This window comes from Pan troglodytes, chromosome 1, assembly GCF_028858775.2.
Source record: "Pan troglodytes isolate AG18354 chromosome 1, NHGRI_mPanTro3-v2.0_pri, whole genome shotgun sequence".
NCBI classification, from domain to species: Eukaryota; Metazoa; Chordata; class Mammalia; order Primates; family Hominidae; genus Pan; species Pan troglodytes.
In genome coordinates this window covers 147,176,877-147,201,977 of record NC_072398.2, presented here as the reverse complement: position 1 = coordinate 147,201,977, position 25,101 = coordinate 147,176,877, and the positions used below count along the sequence as shown (strand labels likewise).

Genomic DNA, 25,101 nt, shown 5'->3' with positions numbered 1-25,101 from the left:
TGAAGGAGAGGTTTTAGCTGGGTTTTGGAGGTACGTTGTCTTTTTTTTTTCTTTTTGCCTCTTTCTACTATATGCCCTTATTTATAACCTAAAATATTAGATATGCAATTCTGCCTTCTGTTAAGCAAATGACCCATTATGCCTGATGTCCATAAGGGCCATTCCATCTGGAAACCAGAGCTAGTCCCTTAATTGTTCCATGCTAATAGTTAATAGAACATTTGATAGAATTCCTTACATATACCTTTGTTATTTAGCCTTATGACATTTCATTAGAATTATTTAGATGACTTTTTCCTGTACTAGAATTTGAACTCATGGAAAGTGGGGATGTTATTAATAATTTGTTTCTCTGTTATCTAGCATAGCAATTGACACACAGCTGACACTCAACATACATTTGTTAAATAGAAATTACATGCCACAAAGAAAGAAAGCCTGAAAGAAACAACCTTAGCCTGCATATTAAACGCACAGATAATTGCCTGTTTTACACTAAATGAACTTTTTAACAACAATGAAAAAAATTTTGGGACAACTTTCCTGACCTCTATCCTTTATTCCTCATGTAAAATAGGTCAAAAAGTCTGAACGATCCTTTCTCAGACATGTCTCCTGAATCTGGATCATCACCATGCCACCCGGGGAAGGCTCTGGTCCTAACCGGCCTGGACTCTGAGCAACGGTGTCCTGACTGCTCTCCTGACACCTGTCACTCCCAGGCCCGGCCACTCGCCGTCTCAGCGCCCCCTCGCGGCCCTTCTCTACCCACCTCGGGACTTCTCAGGCCTCCCGGCTGCGCCGCAGACCCTCCCCGTCCCAGATCCCGCCAGGGCCCACTCGGGTTCCAGCCGCTGCCTGGGACAGCCAAAGGCCGGCCCGGGCGGTTCTTCCCCCAGGTGGTCCGGGGCGTCCCGGGCCGCACTGGCCTGGCCCATGGGCCCCGAAGAAGGCGGTCACCCAAGGACCACTGTCCGAGCGGCTTCCCCCGGCCCGGCCTGGTGCCGCGTCCCCACCAGCCCGGGGTGGCAGGTTCTACTCGGGAAGCCTGTTTTATGTCTTCTTTCACGCCCATATCACACCGACAAGGGTGAAGCTGTGGAACTTATACCTCGGCTGGGCCCCGCCGCCAACTCCTAGGGCACGGGAACTGCGCACAGGCGGGGGTTCCGCGAGGGGCGGAGCTTCCCGCTCTGCCCTCGGGCAGGTGAGCCGGAGCCTGGCACGTGGGCCTGGGTGTCCTGACAACCCTGGCCCCCGCCGCCTCTGTACCGGGGAGAGCGCCTGGAAGGCGCCGCTGCCTCTCTCTCCCTACGTGCCCACCTGCCTCTAGGAACTGGTGAGTTACTTCAGTTCTATGTGAGTCTCCAGTGCCACAATTTAGTGTGTACACCAAACGGTGTTATTGAATAGATGAAGATGATTACCACCTGGTAATGAGTTTCCTTAGTCCCGTTCTTACAGAACCTGAAACTCAACGCTAACCACCCCCGCCCCCGACTTAGAATCACAAACTAGATAGAATCTTTCTGACAATCGGGTGAGTTGGGTTTTTTTAATATGCAATGAGGAAATTATGCTTTACTCCAAAAACTAGTGCTTGTTATTTTCCTCACAACAAAACTCTCAGATAGACAAAGTTGGCAACCCTATTCCACTCAGCTAGTCGATAAAAGAACCAGGATGGAACTATGATGGGAACCCACATCTTCAGCTTCCTATTGCAGTGTATGTTCTGTTACATATGAAAAAGAGACAATAAAGTAGAGGATAAGTAGGACGCTAAAGAAGTAAGGAAAGGAGAGAATCCAGTGTTTGTAAGGAGCTTTGTTTTATTTTCCCAAAGCTTGGAGATTACTTGGCAAAGTGTGATGGTGCTACACAGCCCGTAAGAAATTTGTAATCACCCATCTAACAAGTACCTAGGCTGGATCTGCAAACTGCGTGGAAATTTCTAGCACGTGTGGGAAGAAGCATGATCAACATTTCTTAGAACATTTCAGGTCCGGAAGTGGCCCTCTTGCAGTTTAGCAGGACATATATTCTCAAGAGATTCTGAGTAGCCACAGAACTTACAGAAGCTGTCATTATTTACCTACTGCTCAGAAAAACAGGACACTGTCTGTGGGCCAATTTGCTAAGAAAAAAATTTAAATAATATGTAAATAAATGTAAATAATGTAGAAGCACAATCTGCCTTTGCTTTTTCTTATAAATATAAGAAAACGTTTTCATTAAAATAACCAAAAAATAGACAAGATTTACCCAGCACCTTTAGAATGAAAGTAACGTGGCAGTGCTTCACTGGGAAAAAGTGAAGCTGAATGAGATGAAACTTAGAAACTGAGAAATGGTCAGGAAAAAACAAGAATTCAAAAAGCAAATAGAAGTATTATTTGACTGAAAAACCTGAGGCTAAAATATGAAATCAAGCTAATTTCTGAGGTATCTACTTATTCTTTGTTTCAAGACAAGTCTGACTCCAGTTTGGGGAGAGTCAAACAGAATGGAATTAGCTAAATTTGCTTATTTTTAAAACTCCCCTCAATTTCTCCCCCAAATTTGAGTTTCCCTTTGTACTTCTCCCATTATGATGTAGAAGATTTACTAAACAAATACCAATTTGGACTAAAATGATATTAGGTTTTGATGATCTACCTATTTTTAGCCTAAGGACTAAGTGGTTTTCTGAATTCACATTTTCATCGTTTTAATGAAAATGAGGCAATATGCTGAAATGGTATTTTCTTAGATTGTATTAAGGTTTATATACCTAGATTTTTCACATACACTGTGTCATATACTTTTCCTCTAAATCCAATATATTATGAACACACAGTTAATGTTTTTACTGCTAACAGCATGCTGTAGGTTTAAAAAAATTATTCTTTCTTGACCTTTTACAAGTTATTCTAACACTAACAGCAGCATAGCTATAACAGGACAGAACTTGACTAAATATATTAATATAGAGTTTTATTATCCTTGATAATTTTTCTCACTGCAGTGTCTAGTTAATACTTAAAGGGTTTTTGTATGTTTGCACCCATTCTTAGAGAGGACAAGAGTTTGAATTTGCATATTCTCACCGTATGTTTCTATTACAATATCAAAGATTGAAGGCTGCCTTAATAAAACATTTCAAAAACAATGAGAGTCCATTGCTGTGCAATAGTCAAAACACTACTCAGTCTAAAAAATCTTAGTATTTTTGATAACCGTATAAAATAGCACAATTTAGGTCACTAAGTGCCATCAGCATATACTCCCTAAATATACCAAATAGTGGTATATTTATTGTATTTTTAAAGAAGGAAGTTAATTTAGCAGTATTTCACATGGAACCATACAGAATGGAGTATGATAAAATTTCTTAAGGCCTAACATGTTGCTTAAAGAAAACTTAGACACAGAAAAAATATCTGACTTGATAAATGCTGTCTCTCACAAATATGACAAACTCTGAATAAATTCCAGCTCTGAAGGAAGGAAGCTAGCCACAAACAGGCCTTTTTGTTTTGTGTAAGAAGATACTTGCAGATGGCCAGCAAGTGTTTCTAGATATATCCTGTTATTATGCAAAGTTCTCATCTGCTGATGGATGACTTTAGACTATTAAAGATGAACTTTTATCATATATGACCCAATAAATAATTAATATCTATTCATAAAGGCTTGGATCACATTCTGACCACATTCTCAAGCATTTTGCATTACTTCACACGTCGTGATTATGTTGCAAATATCTAATATAATGCATGTTTATCATTAGGGTTATTTACCTCTGGCCATCCTTCCTGGCCTCAAGCCATCCTTCTTGAAACCCTGGTTCAAATATTCCCCTGGAAGTGACCAAATTCTCAAGTGACAAGTGCAAGTAAATTTCTTGCACCAGATTTGTCAGTGTTCATATTTATACCACCAGTCTATATTTGATAAATATATGATTAAATGCTTTGATTACTTTATTAGTGAATGAATTTGTGTATTTTGGTGTTTTCCAAAGTGTGCTCAATAGAAGTCTAGTCCTGGGAGATGTGCTGCAATAAAAGATACCATGGTGAAATTAGTTTGGGAACTGATGCATGTTGCTGTCCCTTTCTGGAAAATGTCAGTGCATCTGAGGATACTAAAGACTCTTGGAAGTACTGAAAGTAGAGAAACACCTTCCAATTTGTATACCGTTTCCCAATTTGCCTGACCATGGCGATGGGTATCGTTGTCACTATGCTGTGTACATACCTGATGAATAACCATTAAAAGATAACTCTCTTCAAGTTAAAGATTATGTTATGCTCTACAAAAGAACCAAATGCTTATTTTGTTTTTAAGGTACTATATAGTTTTCTAACACTTGAAATTATTCCAAGATTATTTTTATAATTTAAAAAAGATTTTCATTCAATTAAAAATGAAATTATATATATAATTAAAAATTTGATAAAATAGGGAGATAGCAAACTACCCACATTGGCCTCATCTTTAGCAGTCATTGAAAGAAATCAATTCAACTTTCAAAGCCTTTATAGAATATTTTAACTTTATAAAAATAATGAATTTTTTAAAATATATTTTTAAGAGTCAACCATTATACCATTTGGTTGTCAATTCCAAAAAGCAAGGCATACATGCATTAACATCCCGATTTCCTAAATTTTTATCCAAAGTGCATCTTTTTTTAAAGAAAACTATTCTAGATACTTTATGCATAATTATCCTAAAGAACAATGGCATAAATGGCAATATGATATGCTTATTTTTGAGGCTTAGTATTCTAACTTTTAACAATGAGATTATAAATTACTGAAAAAAATGAACTTCATAGCGGAGATGCTGACATAATTGTAATCAGATAGTAATAGTTTTGCTATAATCCATGATGCTAGATACAAAAATGTCATTTCTAAATTTTAGAAGTCGGCCTACTAGCTAACTATGAGAGTTGACACCAATTATGTTGACTTGACCTGACTTTAATAGCAGGTAAAGTTATCCCCATAGTGCTATTGCTGTCTGTACACAGTAAAAATTACTGTAAAAATATATCTCTTCACTCTGAAACCTTAATTGGGAGCCAATGTCTTCTATTACAAAAAACCGTGTGTGTGTGTGTGTGTGTGTGTGTGTGTGTGTGTGTGTGTGTGTGTAAAACAGAAATAAGCATTTGATGACATATTGTAGCTTTCTTAGGTTAAACTTTTTTATTACAGTAATGTATCAGAGTAATTGAAATAACTTCACCATACAGATATCACATGCTGGAGCATGACAATGCAACGCTAATTGCACACTGTATTGACATTTCAAGCATATTTTCTGTAACAACATTTGCATTCATATACAGGTAGTAAAGCACACGGGGATAATGTGAGTCATGATTCATGTTAGCAAATGTATTGCTTTCAAGCTAATCCTCATACCCAGAATCTGCAGCAAAACCATTAATATTCAGATGTTGTAGCATGTACAGTAGTTATTGTATGAACTGAATAGCTCAGGACCAAGAATTGCTGTTAGCCTTTGAAAGAGAAATATCAGTGTTATTTCATTACTTTTGTAAGGTAAGCCTTATTACTAATTTAGGAACTATTGGTCCATTGATTGTACCTGTAGATAATACAGCGCAGTTAATGTAGAATGTGTAACTTGAGTAATTTTCCCTAATATACGATACATCCCTTTATGACGAGGTCCAAAAAGCACCAAAAAATGGCAGCAATCTCAAAGTGTGCAGTAAATTTTAATATACCAATTTTGGTTGCAAGACTTATTTGTAGCCATATATCTTGCTTTATATGTATCCAGACAATAAATGCTTTTTTAGGCATAGAGGCTTCAACCTGGTTCTTAAAAATAATCTCAGCAGACAAACTGAACTTGATGCAACAACATATTTTATGTTTTATTATTGCTGAGGCAAAACCACACCACCATAAAATGCAAGGAAAACCAATGTTTAAAAGGCAGAATTTCTCTTTTCTTGAGGCTTTGTTAATACAAAGGTCAAAATTTCACCTTTGAACTAAAAAAGAAATAAAGAATAGGCAGTGTAAGTAACAAAATTGTCATCATGAATATATTTCTAAATTTTTATTTATTTATAAGTCAACATTAGCCCAAAATATTTAGATAATTAATACGGCCCTTGAAAACTTAAATTTCTTAAAGAGAAAAGCAAATTTTCAAAAAATCATCAGGTCACAAGAACACAATTAATTGTACAGTTATACATTTTATTTAACCCCTATGACCATGTAAACTAAGACTCAAAGTTTAAATTAGCATTACAGAACAGAAAAGGTAAGTTTTCTGTCACTCTTGAGGTATTTACTATTTTTTAAAGAATATACATTTAAGAATGAATCAATGTTTTTTAGAAAATCAAATAATGGCATTTCTGCAGCTATCAATTTTTTGATACTTTTGAAAAAGTCAAGTAATGTATATGCTTAGATCTAAAGAAATTTTTTAACTATTAGTACTTTGACATGCTAAAGAAGAACATATTTGGATTATTAAAACATCTGAAATTTCAAGTTAGATACAAAATTCCATACTCATATATTTTACAAATTAAAAAGACAGTTAAAATGAAATCTTTTTATTGATGTCTAGAAGCTACTATTATCTAGTTGGGTATAACTATTAGATGAAAAGAAGTTTAGGTTTCTTCATTTGGGTTTGGTTTGGTTTTAGTTTTAGGGAGGAAGAAATAGTTGAAACTGTTTGTGTATTTAGAAATAATTTTGACCTATGATAAAATTTGTATAGATCTTTGCATCTTACAGACAACCAAGGACATTCAACTATGTTCTAGGCAGAGTTACCATTGCCATTTCCATATTTGATCCTGTTACAACTTCATTTTTACATATTTAAGGTAAATGCAATGCTACTAAAATAAAAATTTGTTGCTAGTAAAATTAATCAAAATATGAATAACAATAGTTTCTTCAATAGATTATATAGAGCAAATGGTAACTAATCTATAATGATGGATTAGTCAAGGGAAAACTAGTTTGCAGTCTCAGACTACGTTTGTAAGTGATGATTTAAAATAAAAAAGGTTGTTTCTTAGACATTTCTAGAAATTATTCAAATATTGCATAGCTCTAGAAAGCATTCCAATCTTAGATTTACTGAATGAGCAGGGATATGTTTTTCTATAGCAGAATGAAAATATGCTTTCATTGTAAGTAAACCCAGTTCCCCTATTAAAAACCTCTGGTAAGATTAAGTAGCTTTTGGAGTTTTCAAATAAAGCTATTTTCTCTCCTAGAAAAGGGAGTCACACCTGTACAGTCACTTATGCTGATATGTTTTAACCTATGAATAAAAATTTATAATAAAAACTTGGGAATATTTTATACCTCTAAATCATTTCCATGGCCTCCCAACATTTCCATGGTTTATTGTTGTGTCTTCTCTTAGTTGCTCATTAGGGAATAGCACTACAGCAGACACAGTCCATAGCATACCAGGTAGTATATATAAATAATGAACACAAGGCTTTTATTCACAACTTCATCATATCAAACTACATCAGTCTAAATAGGCAAATGAAGGCAATAAAATTGTAACGCTCAAAATAAGGCCAGACATAAGTAGCTAGAGAAATGAAATTTATTTGTTGAAATCAATTTGTGGGGTACTTTCATACATTTAAATTTACTCAGTTTTTAAATTGTGTGTGTGTGTGTGTGTGTGTTTTCTGTGAGGAGTGTTTCTCCTAGTGATGGACATTCTTATTTTTTGTTTTAAATACAAATTTTGCTCTGGTACAAAAGTTGCAAAGCACACACTCCAGCAAATTAAGTAATTATTTGTGATTTAAGATAATGCAAATGAGTGGCCGAGAAACTGGGCTGTTATCATATATCAGACACTTAAAGTTATATATATTTTTTTGTGGCCAAATCATGAATTTAAAAGAAAAATGAACTCCATGAAAAGACTTATTACTTGTTGATCATCTTTATGGTGATTCTGTAATATCCCAATTTTTGCATTATTTTTTATAAAAAAATCCATAACATATTTAAGAATTCACAAAATGGAGTCATAAACAGTGTAGTCACTGTAATTTCCTTCATTCTGATACCCTTATCCTCTTCTTCCACAAATAGCAAATTCTTCTTTGGGATGCATGCAGAGAGGAAAAGTATCTACCAAATGTGGATGTTAGGTAGCCATAAAAAATCAAGTAGCTAGCAATAATTTGGGAAATAAACAAATCATTTCAGCCTAAAAAAGGCTCAGAAGATGGCTTGAAAAGCAAAATACATCTAACTTATAACTTTAGGTTGCCAATTCTTCAGGCTGTGAATTAAACCAGGCCAATTTGCCCCTCTCAGTTCTCCTGCTTTGGGGCCACTTCTTGAAATAACTTTCAGAATAGTAAAAGGAGGTAAAACATTCATGAATTTTGAAAATAATTAGCAGCTAGAAGAAAATAAAACTGTTGGGAGAAGAAGTTTAAATAAATTCTAAGAAGTGATGGCTGCACTGATGATTTCAATGTCAAAGTAGTACGGCTTATATTTTTATGGAAAACTGAAAGCTCACTCTTGGTTTTAAAAACTGTATTCAAGAAAAGGAAGTAAACTGCTATGAAACTTATGCATAACAACTTTGGACAAGAACACTTCGTTCTCTGTTTTGATTTTTTAAAAACCCTCAAGGGTACACTGATGACTTGTAATATGTGATAACTGAAATCTTCTATTCACAATCCTTTAACTGTTTCTGTGGTTCAATGAGAAACTACTGTATTAGAATTTGCAATATAAGTTGATTTCAACCTTGAGAGATTTATAAAAATAAGTTTGTCTCATTATCCTATAACACTAAAATGAGTGAAATGTGTCAGCTCTTCTACTTCTGCGAAACAGGATAAATTGTATTTAACCACATGTTAAACCCATTAAAGATATACTTTCCAAATAAAAATGAGTGGTATAAGACATAAAAGCCATATAGAAAGATTTTGTTACCATCATTTTGTTCCTTTATGTGATTATGAAAAGTAAAAATGAAAGCTAGTTTACATTTTATTTTTAACCCATTGGATTGTCTTCCATTTTATTTATTTATTTTTATCTTCTTTTTATTTATTTATTTATTTTATTTTATTATTTTTTTTTTGAGACAGAGTTTCACTCTTGTCACCCAGGCTAGAATGCAATGGCACAATCTCGGCTCACTGCAACCTCCGCCTCCCAGGTTCAAGTGATTCTCCTGTCTCAGCCGCCCAAGTAGCTGGGATTACAAGCGCTTACCATCACGCCCAGCTAATTTTTGTATTTTTAGTAGAGATGGGTTTCACCATGTTGGCCAGGCTAGTCTCAAACTCCTGACCAGCGGTGATCCACTCACCTCGGCCTCCCAAAGTGCTGGAATTACAGGCGTGAGCCACCGCGCCCAGCCTGTCTTTCATGTTAGATCATAATATGATCTCACCAGATCCTTACTGAAAATGTACCTTATTACAAGTAGCTAAATTTCCACATAGAGGAATAAAAAGATTGGAGAATCAGGTTATGACTTTTCTAGCACTTTACAGTGTGCTATAGTAATGATAAACCCGTTTTAAACTTCTTAATCTTATCATCAAGCAACACCAGGCTTTCTAAATCTTTTTGTTTCATTTAAAATGGCTACTATATATGAGAATTTTTAAGGTATTATACTAAACCCTTTTTCAGGTCAAAAGGCATGTTATCTAGAAAATAATTTAACACTGTAATTGGATCTTCAAGATCAATTTGTTTTATATACTCTGCAGCAAAAATAACATTTCTAGTAGGAAGGAATTAATTATAAACCTAGCAGGTTCTAGACATTCACATATTTGTGTAAACAATTTTAACATGGTTTATTATGTTTCCAGAAAGGTTAAGTCTTATATTCCATTTTCTGCTAATTCTTCTTTCATATATTATTTAATATAATAAATATATGTTATTAGGGTGCATATGTGCATATATTTTCACACATATATATGTCTTATATACATAAAACAGCACTTAATGGTCATGTTCTTTGCATGTTCAACTTCAGAGGAAAAAAATGAATTGCTGTTATGTATAACCAATGGCGATCTTCCCTTCTGTTTCACAGATGGCCATATCTGGATGTAAACAAAACATTGGAGCGAGTCATTCCAGGTGAATTGTACTTCAAGTTGTAGGTTGGTGTTCTCAAGAAGAATTGGGTACTCCCTGGTAGTAAATACCTAAAAATGATAGTTAACAAATTAGATTTTTACAAGCAAATTATAACTAACTCACTAAAGGGTTATGTGGTTAGCAATTTACGTAGTCTATATGAGAAATGTTACTGTAACCAAAATGCAATTCATATAAAAAGATTTCCTCCTCCAGACTGTAGGAAAGAAGGAGAGAAGAGCTAAATATAGATGCAATATATGATGTTAGCATCCCAAGACAGCCCATAAAGAGCCACTGTACTCAAATACTGTGAAACTGTTTATGTGGCTAATGTTAATTTAGAATTCATCATCAGTCCTTGTAAGTAATATGTGGAGCCAGTCAAATATTTCTTTAAAACATGTGATTTGAGAATTTGACTAGCCACATTAACAGTAATTGTTTGTTTCAAGGGAGGCGGAACCACTGATTATAATTTAATAATAGATCATTAACGTATTATTACTATAGGTAACCTAATAGAAAAAGTTAAAGATTAACATTCCTAATTAGAATATAAATTTTATATTCTTTGACCATAGAGTGCTCATGATTACAGAATATCAAAAACAATCAGCCAGGCGCAGTGGCTCACGCCTGTAATCCCAGCACTTTGGGAGGCTGAGGCAGGCGGGTCATCTGAGGTTGGGAGTTCAAGACCAGCCTGACCAATGTGGAGAAACCCCATCTCTATTAAAAATACAAAATTAGCCAGTTATGGTGGCAGATGCCTGTAATCCCAGCCACTTGGGAGGCTGAGGCCAGGGAATCACTTGAACTCAGGGGCAGAGGTTGCGGTGAGCTGAGATCGTGCCATTGCACTCCAGCCTGGGGGACAAGAGTGAGACTTCATCTCAAAAAAAAAAAATCATGATTACGGGTTGCATGTAACCCTTGCAGCCAAATGTATTTCAAAATATGTGATTTTTTTTTCAGATTTTAGAAAGACAATATGGTGATTTATATATATTATATAGTATATATATTTACATACATTTATATATACTATATTATATAGTAATATTTATATTACTCACTGCAACCTCTGCCTCCAGGTTCAAGCGATTCTCTTGCCTCAGCCTCTCAAGTGGCTGGGATTACAGGCATGTGCTACCATGCCCAGCTAATTTTTTTCTTTGTATTTTTAATAGAGACGGGTTTCACCGTGTTAGCCAGGATGGTCTCAAAGGAGTTATGTTTTGTTTTCAACTTTTCAAAGCTTTGGAAATTAGACATTGCAAGTGAAAGATTGTGCACCTGTAGAATCTGTTTTCCTGTGAAAAATCTTGACTAGCATTAGGCCAGTCCAATCTATATGTCTAGAGAGAAATGGTCAAGGAAATCCACATAAACAAATGCAAACAACACTATTCAAAGTATAAGTCCTAGTAATGATGAGGAGGAAATGCTATAAAATCAGGATAAAGATACTTATGAGGAATTTCCAAGAGCAGAAGCAGCAATATACAGAGATTCGTAATTAGTCTTGGGAAATAAACAGTGGGACGGTATCAAATCGTTTATTTTCTTCACTTGACATTAGAATTCTCCAGGGATAGGCCGGGCACGGTGGCTCACGCCTGTAATCCCAGCACTTTGGGAGGCCGAGACGGGCGGATCACGAGGTCAGGAGATGGAGACCATCCTGGCTAACATGGTGAAACCCTGTCTCTACTAAAAATACAAAAAAAATTAGCCGGGTGTGGTGGCGAGTGCCTGTAGTCCCAGCTACTCCAGAGGCTGAGGCAGGAGAATGGCATGAACCCGGGAGGCAGAGCTTGCAGTGAGCCGAGATCGTGCCACTGCACTTGAGCCTAGGCGACAGAGCAAGACTCCATCTCAAAAAAAAAAAAAAAAAAGGAAAATAGAATTCTCCAGGGATAGTACCATACTCCCACAGATACATGAAAAACGGAGGGCCAAGGGCACAATTAGCTGTCTATTCTATGTTAAATAATATTGATAACTATGATAATTCTATGTCAATGGAAAATTATAGTTGTGTTATATGAATTATGTAGAAAGAAATGCATTATAATCAAACTATATGCAGCATTCAGATTAAAATAGCAGAACTTTCTATAATATCCATAAACATTTTGTCATGAATTATCTAATAATATCTTCTAAACCTATTACCTAATATCACAAACTATAAATAATTACTCAAATCATTAAGTTAATAGAACAGTAAAATAACATAAAACAAACCAAATTAAATCAAAATTGTATAACAGGTGATGAATAATGAAACAAGTGATTTCTCACATCACAGATTATATAAATTATTTTCTTAAGATCACTCGGTTACTTTATATGGATTAATTATTATGTCAACAATTGGTGGGGTCATGATGATTGATCCAGTATCCTCTGCCATGAAAAGGCTATCCTTCCTATCTAGGGCAAAGTTGCAAAAGAAAACGAGGTGTTTTATCAAAATCCACTATTCCATAGTAGTTGAGAGTTATTCTACCTTCTACTGAAAATACATTCTGATTGTACTGATAATTACACAGTAAACAGTAACGTCTACCAACTTTCTTTCAAAGAATTTCCAAATAATAGTTACTATTGACATTTCAGTAACATTTACATATTCTTTTGAGATAAAGATCACTAGTTTGCACATGAAAAAATAAAAGCACAAAGTCCAGGATCACAAATAACTTACACTATTTTACTGAACAAATATTTAAATAGTGTTTTCTATGTGCCCAGCACTATTCAAATTGCTTTACAGATATCAACTCATTTAGTTCTCATAACAATTCTATATGGCAGATATTACTGTTAGCTCCATTTTACAGATAAATAAACTTCATGAAGCATACAGGGGTCAAATGCCTTGCTCAGGGTCTCCTACCTAGTAAGTGGCAGAGCCAGGATTCAAATCCATACAGGCTAGCTCCAGCAGCAGAGCTCCTAGCAACCATACTATATTGTCATGACAATTCTACATAATTATCATTGTATACTAATTTTAGTTTTAAAACTAATGGGTACAATTATTATACTCATTTTTTCAGAAATATGAAGTATAAAATAATCTAGAAAGTAGAAAGATATTATATATGCCGCAAACCTAAACTTTTTCATAGAAGCAGAAAAAGATGAAACTTTTTATTAAGACTTGAAAAGAAGTTCGGCATGAACTAAAAAAAGCATATAAAATTACATTGGAAGAAACACTTTTCTTCCCTAATGCAAGTGCTGTGGGATTTTAAAGTGTTGCAGGGAAATACAATGGATTATTTGCCTTAATATTCCATTAATATGTCTTGGGAAATCCAACACTAGCTAAACATCTAAGATTGTTTCTGAAATGTTCCTTGCAATGAAGTTAAATAATTTGATTTTTTAAAGCAGGAAGACTATCTCATGGAAGTGGGTTTATGGATTAAAGAATTTGTGTAAAGCACTAAAAAATGGGAAAAGTTTACAGCTTACCTATTTTTCTAGCTTATTCTTTACATATGAAAATGGCTAACTCATTGCTAACTCGTGCCAAGGAGAAATACCTCAGACTACCCTATTTGTTTCATAGCCTCACTCCTCATGCTCCTCATCCCTAAGGCAGTTGTGCACATCTTTACATAACCATTATATTAAGTACAAACATAGAGCCCGCATTTATGTAATTCCTGATTGATGTAGAATTAGTTTGTCTTTTATATACCAATTTATTGCTGACCAGGAGGATCTCTGGAACATGACGCATTTCAAGACTGATAGAAATTAACCTTGAAAACATAAGCTACACCCACCTTCCTTTTCCTCTTCCTGGAGTTAAGACCAGGACCCCTGATTTCCCCAGAATAATTTTAGGACCTGGTTTGGAAAACTCAGGATAAATAAAGCTCATCAGAATATCTGTCCTGTCTTTTTAAAATATTTATATTATAGTGAAATACATAACATGAGTGTACTATTAAATAGTGTTTTTCTTACCATTTTTAATTGTACAATTCAGTGCATTAAGTACATTCACAATGTGTGTAACCATCACCATTAATTTCAGAACTTTTCATCATCTCAAACAGAAAACTCTTTACCCTTGAAGTACTAACGCCCCATTTTCCCTTCCTTCCTACCCCTAGTAATGTCTATTCTATTTTCTGTCTCTATGAGTTTGCATATTATACATGCCTCATATAAATGGAATCACAAGATTTGTCCATTTGTGTTTGGCTGTGTAACTTAGCATGTTTTCAAAGGTCATCCATATTGTAGCCTGTATCAGAATTTCAGTCCATACTGTGGCTGAATAATATTCTATTATATGTGTATACCATATTGTATCTCTTCAACTGTTGATGGGCATGGGTTGTTTCCATCTCTTGGCTATTGTCTTATAAATAATGCTTCTGTGAACATTGGTATACAAGTATCTGTTTGAGTCTTTGTTTTTCATTCTTTTGAGTAAACACCTTGGGGTAGAATTGCTGGGTCATATGGTAATTCTATATTTAATTTTTTAGAAACTCTCAAACTGCTTTCTACAACTGCCACACAGTTTTAGATTTTTACCAGCAATGCATGAGAAATCCAACTTCTCCACATCCACATCCTTGCCAACACTTACTACTTTGTACTTTTTTGATAATAGCAATTCTAGTGGATGTGCACTAAATCCTGTGGTTTTAACTTCAATTTTTTGGGGGGAAAAGCCCCAGTTTCAAATTCTACCTTTGCCAAATCTAAATCCAATATGGATTTGGATAAGCCTCACTTTTCTCAGCTGTAAAAAATTCCAATAGTTTCTGCCATGCATAGCTCACAGAGTATGGAGCCAATGAAATAGCGTACATGAATGAAATATTATTTATAATTTATATATTATGAACACTGGCCTCAATAACAAGAATCTCTCTGTTCTTAGATAGATATATCCAAGTGTCTTAACCTAAGGACATAAATAATACCATATATTTAAGTAGTCTTTTTTTAAACCTTTAAATTATAAAGTATAAGGTATTTTAAAAAGTACATAAAACATAAATGTTCCGTTTAATGAGTATTATAAAGTTGTGTCATTACCACCCATGTTAAGTAACTGAACATTCCTAGCATCCCAGAGCCCTGTATTACAGTACCCTCCCTCCTCATAAAGTTAACCACTATTCTGACCTTTATGGTAATTACTTCCTTGTTTACTACCCAATTATACATTCCTTAAACACCATAATTTAGTTTTGCCTATTTTTGATTTTTCAATAAATGGACACAATATATATTCCTTTGTATCTGGCTTATTTTGCTTAACTTTATGTTTGAAACTAACCCATCTTGCTATATGTGTAGGTGCAGTTTGTTCATTCTCAATGTTGTATAATATTCCATTGTATGAATACTAGAAAAAATGTGCCCATTCTTTCATGGACATTTGGGTTGTTTCCAATTTTTAGCTATTATGAGTAAATGCTACTATAATCATTCTAATAAGGGTCTTATGCACATGTGCACACATCTCTGCTGAGAACTTACAGGGAGAGTAGCTGTAAAAGGGTAGGCTTTAGATGTAACGCCAAACTGTAAAAGGTACCAACTTTCACTTTACAAGCAGGGTAAGAGAGTTCCTATTACTCTATGTTCTCATCAACACTTGTGATGGATATGCAGTGATTCTGACATTTTGCATTTCCCTGATTATTAGCTTAAACACTTTTTCAAATGTTTATTGGTCCTCGTTTTTCAATTATCTTCCCCATTTTTCTATTGTGTGGTCTGCTTTTTTCTTTGAAATTGGTAGGAGTTATTATATAATCTTGTAAGAATTTTTTACAGATTTTATGGGTTGCAAACACTTCCTTCCATCCTGTGGCTTGCTTTTCCACCTCTTAATGGGGTCTTCTGATGAACATATGTTTTTTATTTTAATATAATCTTTTCACTTGTTATTAAAGTTTTTTGGTTCTATTAATCTTTGCATACCTCAAGGTCATGAAAATATTCCCCTGTATTATCTTCTGAAATCTTTATGCAGTTTTACCTTTCACATCTACATACTAATTTCATCTGGAAATGGTTTTCATTTATGGTGTAGGTAAAGTTAAGTTTCTTTTTTATTATTTGGAAATACAATTGTCCTAGAACCATTGTTTAAACAAACTTCCTTTTCCTATTTGTCATAAATCAGGTGTACACCACTTTTGTCATAAATCAAGTCTCCAGGTAGGCCTGGGTTGGTTTATGGTTTTTCTGAATGGTTCCAATGGTCTATTTGTCTATCCTTTTTGCCAATATTATACTATCTTAAATTACTTTAGCTTTATTGTAAGTCTTGAGACACTGTAGTTACTAAATCCTATGATGTTATATTGCTCTATTTCAAGATTGTCTTACTTATTCTTCGTTCTTTGCTTTTCTGTATAGTGATAGAACAAACTTTGGTCAAATTCTTCTCCCCGCCAAAAATAAAAAATAAACATTTGTTGAGATTTATAGTAGAATTACATTGAATTTACAGATGTAGGAAATTATTTGAGAAGAACTGACATATCAATAATATTGAGTGCAATGATGAATAAGACATACTTTTCCATTTTTTACATTTTCCTGCATAAAGGTCATATACATTTCTTGTGACATTTATTCCTAAGTATTAGATATTCTTTCATGCTTTTGAAAAATTATTTAAAATTTTATATCTCAGATATTTGTTGTTGATAAAGAAAAGTGTAATTGATTTTCCTATATTGACTTTGATTTATATGATTTCATCAAAATTCTTAAATTCACTTTATAATTTATCATAGATTTATTTACATTTGTATGAATACAATCATATCCACTTACTGAGTTTAGTTCTTTCTTTCAAACCTAATGCCTTTTATTTCTTTTGTCTCATTAAACTAGCTAAGACCACTAATACAATGCTGGATAGAAGTGGTGATCACAGACAGTCTTGTTACTCATTTGAAAGGGAAAGCCTTCAGTGTCTCAACACTAGGTATGTTTGTTGTAAGTTTTTCTTAGTTATCCTCATCAAACTGGAAAATTTATCTTTTCTGTCTAGCTACTAAGCACTTTTTAAAGCATGAATGCATATTGAATTCTATCAAGATTTTTATCTCTATCTTTTGAAATTACCTTTTATGCTATTACTGTAGCAAATTACACTCATCACTTTTTAAAGTTATTCCATCCTTACATTGAGGCAATAGGCAGAAGTTGGTCATGATATATGATCCTATTTAAACTTTCTGGGTTCATCTTCCTAATATTTGGTTTAGGAGTTTTGCATCTATGTTTAGGAGTGCAATTGAACTGTTATTTTCCTTTGCCATAATGTCTTGGTCAGGTTTTGGTATCAAAAGTATGGTAGTCTAGAACAAGTTGAAGAGTGTTCACTCCTTTGCTGTTCTCTGGGTGGGTCTGATAGAATTGGCCAGTGATGCCATCTACAGCTGGAGTTATCTTTGTGGAAGGGCTCTTAATAATTGATTTAATTTTTTCAGTAGTTATGACTATTTAGGACTTTCTTCTTTTGTTTGGTAGTATGTGTTTTTCTAGGAATTTGTTAACACCAATGAAATTACTACATTTACCAGCATGAAACTGTTCGTAACATTTCCTTATCAAGTTGTAAATATTTGTAGAATCTGTAGTAACGTCTCCCTTTTCCTTCTTGATATTAGCTATTTCTCCATTTTATATTCTTTATCAGTCTCACCCGGTATTTACCAATTTTATTAGTATTTTCTAAAATCTGCTTTTGGCTGTGTTTATCTTCTTTCTTCTATGTTTGTTTCATTATGTCATTAATTTCTTCTATTTTTATTATTTTTTTCTGTATTCTTTGGGCTTATTTAAATGTTATTTTGTTACCTCTAAAAATGGTTGCTTAGATTTAATGTTTGCCTTTCCTTTTTCCTAATGTATTCATTTAAATCTATAAATATCCCTATATTACTGATTTAGCCATATTCTACAAGTTTCATTTCTAATATTTTTGTTATCACTCAGTTCAAAATCTTTTCTTATGTCCATTATAATCTCTTATTTGATTCGTGGATTATTTAAAAGTATACTTTTTGACTTTCCAAAGAATAGATTTGCTGTTTATATTTTTCTATTGTTTTCCAGCTTAAAGGCATTTGGTCAGAAAAAGTTCTCTGTATAATTTCAATCTTCTGAAATTCTGTGAAATTTGGGTTTTTTTTTTTTATTCCACTATATGGTTGATTTTCTAAAATTTCCCATCGTGCCTGGTGTACTGAATTCTAAAGTTAATACATTTACTTCTATATATGACAGTTAAGTCTGTTAATTTTGTTGTTAAAAATTTTATATCTTTACTGAGTTTTTTCTGAGAAATGATTATTAAATCTTCCTCTATGGTTGTAAATTTATTTCCTTTTTGTTTCTGTCAACTTTTGCTTTGCAAACCATCCCGAGCACTGTTACTCCTAGGAATCTAGAGTGTTGACAACAGCCAGCATCTTTGGCAGGCCCTGAACTCCTATTTTATCCCCTAGGCCCACACAACTGTCGAAAGCACTGCTCAGCACTAACAAATACTCACTAACAGGTACTGGGTTAGCAAGTACTTTCGAGTAAATGTGATATTTTGTACAGCTTTTCTAGTTATCATCAGAGGCAGGATTTATCCAAATATTTAATGTTCTATTACCAAAAGCAGAAGTGCTAACTTGGTGGTTTTTAAAATGTTTTTTAGCTATGGAACCCCTTGTGAAATGAGCTTATATGAAAGCTCAGTACATGAAAGGTAGAAACCCAAAAATGTCTTTTCCTTTGGTATGCATATTATTATTTTTTTCTGAGAGTGCAAAGTTGAAGGCCACTCTCTTCCATGTGATAGATGCCATATACTCTTTAAATCCTCTTAAGAAATATCCTGTAGATCTTTGGTAAAGATAAACCTGGTCCCCAAACCTGTCTGCTGTTAGCTCTATTTTCTATCTGTTTTAATTTTATAAATAAATTAACCAAATATGAATCACCTCATAAATTATTTAGGTATACTTCATAAGTTATTTCTATTAGGTACATTTACATTTATTTATAAATGCTATAAATATATATTCATGTTTACATTACCAAGTATACTTCATAAATAAAATGTGTCAATCTATTAATAAATATTAAGTGACTTCTACATTTAAGTAAAATGCTAAAGAGTCCGTTTCTTACCTATGAGGAAAAGAAATATGGCCACTTTTTACATATTGTTAAATTAATGTGACATTGACTTGAGTTTTAATAGCTAGATATTAGGGAGAAATGTTTACTTCTCTTCACTCCTTGTGTTCCAATGTAGAAGAATTTCCACTACTGTGAACTTCCTGGCCTCTTACCAGAACCAAATTATCTGATTTGAGGATTTAAAAGAAGGAAACAGGCATGCTTGGCTCAGCCTCTGTCTTTCTGGCTCTGCCTTTCTGCAGTGAGGATGCATCTTTTCTTGCTCGCCTGCCAATGCTAAAAGAAGACTTTATGGGCTAGTGACATGGAAGGTTTGTGTTGATTCTGATCTGCCTTTGACTGGATGGATAAGTTGAATTCCATAATTCAGTATTAGAAAACTCACTTGGCTCACAGCTACACCATGTCCCCTAATGTAACTTTTATCAGCAATAGCACTATAGAGTAACAAAGTAACAGATGATGACCATATGTCTGACTCTAGTATTTCTCTATCAAATGGTTCTGAGCTTGGGCAGGAATGAAAATGTATTTACTGACATCTCAAAATGATTATAATCACAATACTGGGCCATCCTGACCATTTATCAGAAGTCCAGAAGTCAAGATTCCGTGGTCGGAAATCTCTTTTGACCACCAGCAGAAGAAAATAAAAAAGTCTGAAGCAACTGTAAAACATACCTTTTTCCTCCAACGTAACCAAGAAGACTCGTCCTACTTTGTGTACCCACAAAAGCTACAAGATCCATCAACAGAAATTAGCTTATGAAATCTAGAATTGTGGGAATGACATTAGTCTCAGTGAATTACTTCTTAGATTGAAATTTAAGATTTTCCTGACCATGCTCCCAGAGTATCACCCCTTAACAAGAAGGCTCTTCATTTATATGGTATGATGTCCAAAAAATGGCTATCATTCTTTTAAATCATATAAAAGTATTAATGAAAGTATTAAAAGTTTTATTTCAATAATTTGCTTCAGTGAAACCATTAAAACTGTAGAATATAACTTTGATATTTAAATATTTTAAATATTAATGGTTACCTTTACCACTGCTATTATTGTGATCAACCAGCTTCTATTTGTAGAAGAGTTAAAAGAGGTTAAATGTCTTGCAATGCAATGACATAAATGTCATGCAACACTACAATGACAGAATCTAAGACAAACAAAAATTTAAAATATTTCTCTTAATACTTTCTATTAAAAATATTCTGAGCCATTCTGCTGTTACAGGACACATTTGTAATAAAGTTCATTTTATTATACTCCCCAAGTTTTTTAAACAAACAGATCAATTTCTAGGTGTTTTTAAGAAAAGAAAATCCGAGCTATCGTGGTTCCATTTTCCTCATTGTTTATTCAACTATTCACTGACTTTTTGACTATCACTTAGTGTTTCAAAGTCATGGCTTAATTTCTTCTATCCTGAATAGTACTACAACTTACAAATATTAAAACTTAGATTCAATGCCATCCGCATCAAGCTACCAATGACTTTCCTCACAGAATTGGAAAAAACTACTTTAAAGTTCATATGGAACCAAAAAGAGCCCGCATCGCCAAGTCAATCCTAAGCCAAAAGAACAAAGCTGGAGGCATCACGCTACCTGACTTCAAACTATACTACAAGGCTACAGTAACCAAAACAGCATGGTACTGGTACCAAAACAGAGATATAGATCAATGGAACAGAACAGAGCCCTCAGAAATAATGCCGCATATCTACAACTATCCGATCTTTGAGAAACCTGAGAAAAATAAGCAATGGGGAAAGGATTCCCTATTTAATAAATGGTGCTGGGAAAACTGGCTAGCCATATGTAGAAAGCTGAAACTGGATCCCTTCCTTACACCTTATACAAAAATTAATTCAAGATGGATTAAAGACTTAAATGTTAGACCTAAAACCATAAAAACCCTAGAAGAAAACCTAGGCATTACCATTCAGGACATAGGCATGGGCAAGGACTTCATGTCTAAAACACCAAAAGCAATGGCAAAAAAAGCCAAAACTGACAAATGGAATCTAATTAAACTAAAGAGCTTCTGCACAGCAAAAGAAACTACCATCAGAGTGAACAGGCAACCTACAAAATGGGAGAAAATTTTTGCAACCTACTCATCTGACAAAGGGCTAATATCCAGAATCTACAATGAACTCAAACAAATTTACAAGAAAAAAACAACCCCATCAAAAAGTGTGTGAAGGACATGAACAGACACTTCTCAAAAGAAGACATTTATGCAGCCAAAAAACACATGAAAAAATGCTCACCATCACTGGCCATCAGAGAAATGCAAATCAAAACCACAGTGAGATACCATCTCACACCAGTTAGAATGGCCATCAGTAAAAAGTCAGGAAATAACAGGTGCTGGAGAGGATGTGGAGAAATAGGAACACTTTTACACTGTTGGTGGGACTGTAAACTAGTTCAACCATTGTGGAAGTCAGTGTGGCGATTCCTCAGGGATCTAGAACTAGAAATACCATTTGACCCAGCCATCCCATTACTGGGTATATACCCAAATGACTATAAATCATGCTGCTATAAAGACACATGCACACGTATGTTTATTGCGGCACTATTCACAATAGCAAAGACTTGGAACCAACCCAAATGTCCAACAATGATAGACTGGATTAAGAAAATGTGGCACATATACACCATGGAATACTATGCAGCCATAAAAAAGGGTGAGTTCATGTCCTTTGTAGGGACATGGATGAAATTGGAAATCATCATTCTCAGTAAACTATCACAAGAACAAAAAACCAAACACCGCATATTCTCACTCATAGGTGGGAATTGAACAATGAGAACACATGGACACAGGAAGGGGAACATCACACTCTGGAAACTGTTGTGGGGTGGGGGGAGGGAGGAGGGATAGCATTAGGAGATACACCTAATGGTAAATGACGAGTTAATGGGTGCAACACACCAGCATGGCACATGTATACATATGTAACAAACCTGCACATTGTGCACATGTACCCTAAAACTTAAAGTATAATAATAATAAAATAAAAAATAATAATTAAATAAAACAATAAAAATATAATTACCTGTAATCTCACTTTCTGTCAAAAAAAACAAATACTAAAACTAAAGTTATATTATTCATCTCTATTTCTAATGAGAACTACAGTTGTCTTGAGAAATGCTAAAAGGTACTTTCTTTACTCTGTGTCTTTTTGCAGCTTAAAAACAATATTGCTTTTCATGCTTTTTGGAAAACTATTTTAACTGGATATTTATGAAACTCATTTTTCAAATAGAACTTGACAAAACTTTACCTCCTACATATTTGGTAATGAAAGGAATAGCAGAGGCAAATTGAACAATAAAAATGAAACCAAAGGTATCTTCCCAACTGTATACTAGGCTCAAGGGTAAATGTTGAAATATCTCTATTGGAGAACAGAAGTTAAATATATTACCACATTTTTGGATGCTCTTGCTCTGGACTTTTGAAAGTGAAGGTATATAAGTCAAATAACTTCATTTCCAAGTGTGTTTTATCACCTTTAGGTTCGTGATTGCTGTCCTTGTTCAGTCCCTTAAAGGTAAATACTGTACTAATTAAAAATATTTTGCAGATAATAGCATGTATGAACTTTCAGTCTTTAGCTTTTTCTCTAGTCACATAAACAAAAAAACACTGTCAATTTCAAACTGTGTTTTAGCATTACTTTACATAAAACTCTCAAGGGTTAGAGAATGTGAACAAGTACCTGGAATTACCCCAGTCAGGACCAATGCCTGAAAGTGATCCTCTTTTGTCAGTTGCATATTTGTAAACCACTAGCAGGCACTGTTTACAAAGCTCCACTAGGCGCTGGCAACACTGGAGCTGCAAAGGAGTCACCACCTCCGGGTTTTTATTGAATATACTCTCCCAAGAGGATCTGTTGGCATGGAAACAGACATGATCTCACGTTGGCTGTTAAAAATGACAACCAGCTATATATCACTTCCCTAGCAACAAACCAATAAGGGAAATAGAAATGGCCTCATACATTTGCAATAACTATGAATGGTTTAAAGATATATAATAAATACAAATCAGGAAATTAATCTTTATATTAAAGAAATACAACATCAAATACATATACTATTTGTCCGTGTGTGTGTTTGTGCATATGGGTGTGTGTTTGTATGTGTGAGAGAGAGTGTGTCTCACTATGTTGCCCAGACTGGAGTACAGTGGCTATTCACAGGCACAATCATGATGCACTACAGCCTTGAACTCCTGGCCTCAAGTGATCCTCCCTCATTTTAGCCTTGAAGTAGCTGGGACTACAGGCATGTGCCACCATGCCCAGCACTATTAGTCCTTAAAGCTTTTAAAGCTGCCAACTTTGGATGGCTAATAGGATAGTCTTCCAACACCTCTTAAAAAATGGAGTTACTCTATATTAAGGTATTTGTAAAATACTGAGCTAATTTCTCAAAAATTAAGTATTCTTGGAATTTAGGCTTTCTCGGAATCTGTATTTACCTTAAGAATGAATGATCCCTTGAAATGACTAAAAAGTTGCTGAAACAATTGTTGACCTCTCTTCACTAGGAGAATTTAGGTTAATACCTGATTGTGGCCATCCCTTTCAAAACACTTTCAGACATAACTATATCCATGATATTCCTAGAGCACAGGTTCTGTGTGCTAGAAGTAATGCTATCTTAACAAGTACTGCCCTACTGCAATCCCAGAAGCAGTATGCCTTCTCCTTTATTGAACTCAGCTTATTCCAAAGCAGGTAATGGTGCATACTTCCTTGGTAAACTTCAATTTTGTGTGGGGGGTGTGTGTGTATTTGTGTGTGTGTTAACAATTCCTAAGTTTACCATCATGGCATCATGGTTTATATCAGGAAACACCTCACTACTCCACCAGTAGGGAGGGAGGGAGAGAGAGAGAGAGAGAGGGAGAGAGAGAGAGAGATTTATTCCTCAGACTTATTCCTTGAAACTCTTCAAGCCTCCAGGGGAAATTTTGGTTTGAGACTTGGTAATGATTCACATCTCATTTTGCATAAACCAATTCACATAACCCTCAGAGAGAAAAGCACAGGAAAAAGTATTCAGGACAATATTTTCCTGGAAGTAAACTTACCAATGGGAAACACAAAGACTCCACTTTCAACCTTCTGTGGACATTTGATATATTTTGAATTCTTAAAAAAATGCCTTAGAAATAGAAATGTATTTTTTCTAGAAAAGCTACTGTTTATTTTTTCAGAGAAATGTGGCCCCAAATAGACAGCATGTCATCAATGAATGACAGGTTTTCTTAAAGGGAGTAAGACTGAAATGAGTTAATTGAAAGAAACAAATTTTCTTCTGTGTTCTGAAATGTTCAGGACTAAATATAATAGGCTTTTAAAATACTGGTGTTTTTTCCAAACACTGCATGTTCTCACTCATAGGTGGGAATTGAACAATGAGAACACATGGACACAGGAAGGGGAACATCGCACTCTGGGGACTGTTGTGGGGTGGGGGGAATGGGGAGGGATAGCATTAGGAGATATACCTAATGCTAAATGACTAGTTAATGGGTGCAGCACAGCAGCATGGCACATGTATACATGTGTAACTAACCTGCACATTGTGCACATGTACCCTAAAACTTAAAGTATAATAATAATAAAATAAAATAAAATAAAATACTGGGGTTTTTTAATTGGCAAAGGAATGAAAATTATTTTTATTT

At 34.5% G+C, this 25,101-nt stretch overlaps 1 protein-coding gene across 7 annotated transcripts in view; it reads right to left on the bottom strand.

The window, feature by feature from the left end:
• Window positions 1-5,877: 5,877 nt before the first annotated feature.
• The window catches only part of TTLL7 (tubulin tyrosine ligase like 7), a 134,108-nt gene continuing 114,884 nt past the window's right edge, over window positions 5,878-25,101 (bottom strand). For 2 of the 7 annotated variants that reach the window (XR_010153431.1, XR_001707388.4), the window contains exons 19-21: window positions 23,120-23,293; window positions 22,826-22,944; window positions 9,850-10,234 (exon numbers count right to left, since the gene is read on the bottom strand). Coding sequence is in view for 5 of the 7 variants with exons in the window: in XM_016921418.4 (XP_016776907.1) it covers window positions 10,114-10,234; window positions 23,120-23,293 (295 nt within the window). In the remaining 2 variants the exon portion in view is untranslated. Of the gene's footprint in view, window positions 10,235-22,825; window positions 22,945-23,119; window positions 23,294-25,101 lie in introns of all 7 variants that reach the window. The other 5 variants (XM_016921418.4, XM_513518.8, XM_009424207.4 and 2 more) reach the window with 3 other exon arrangements.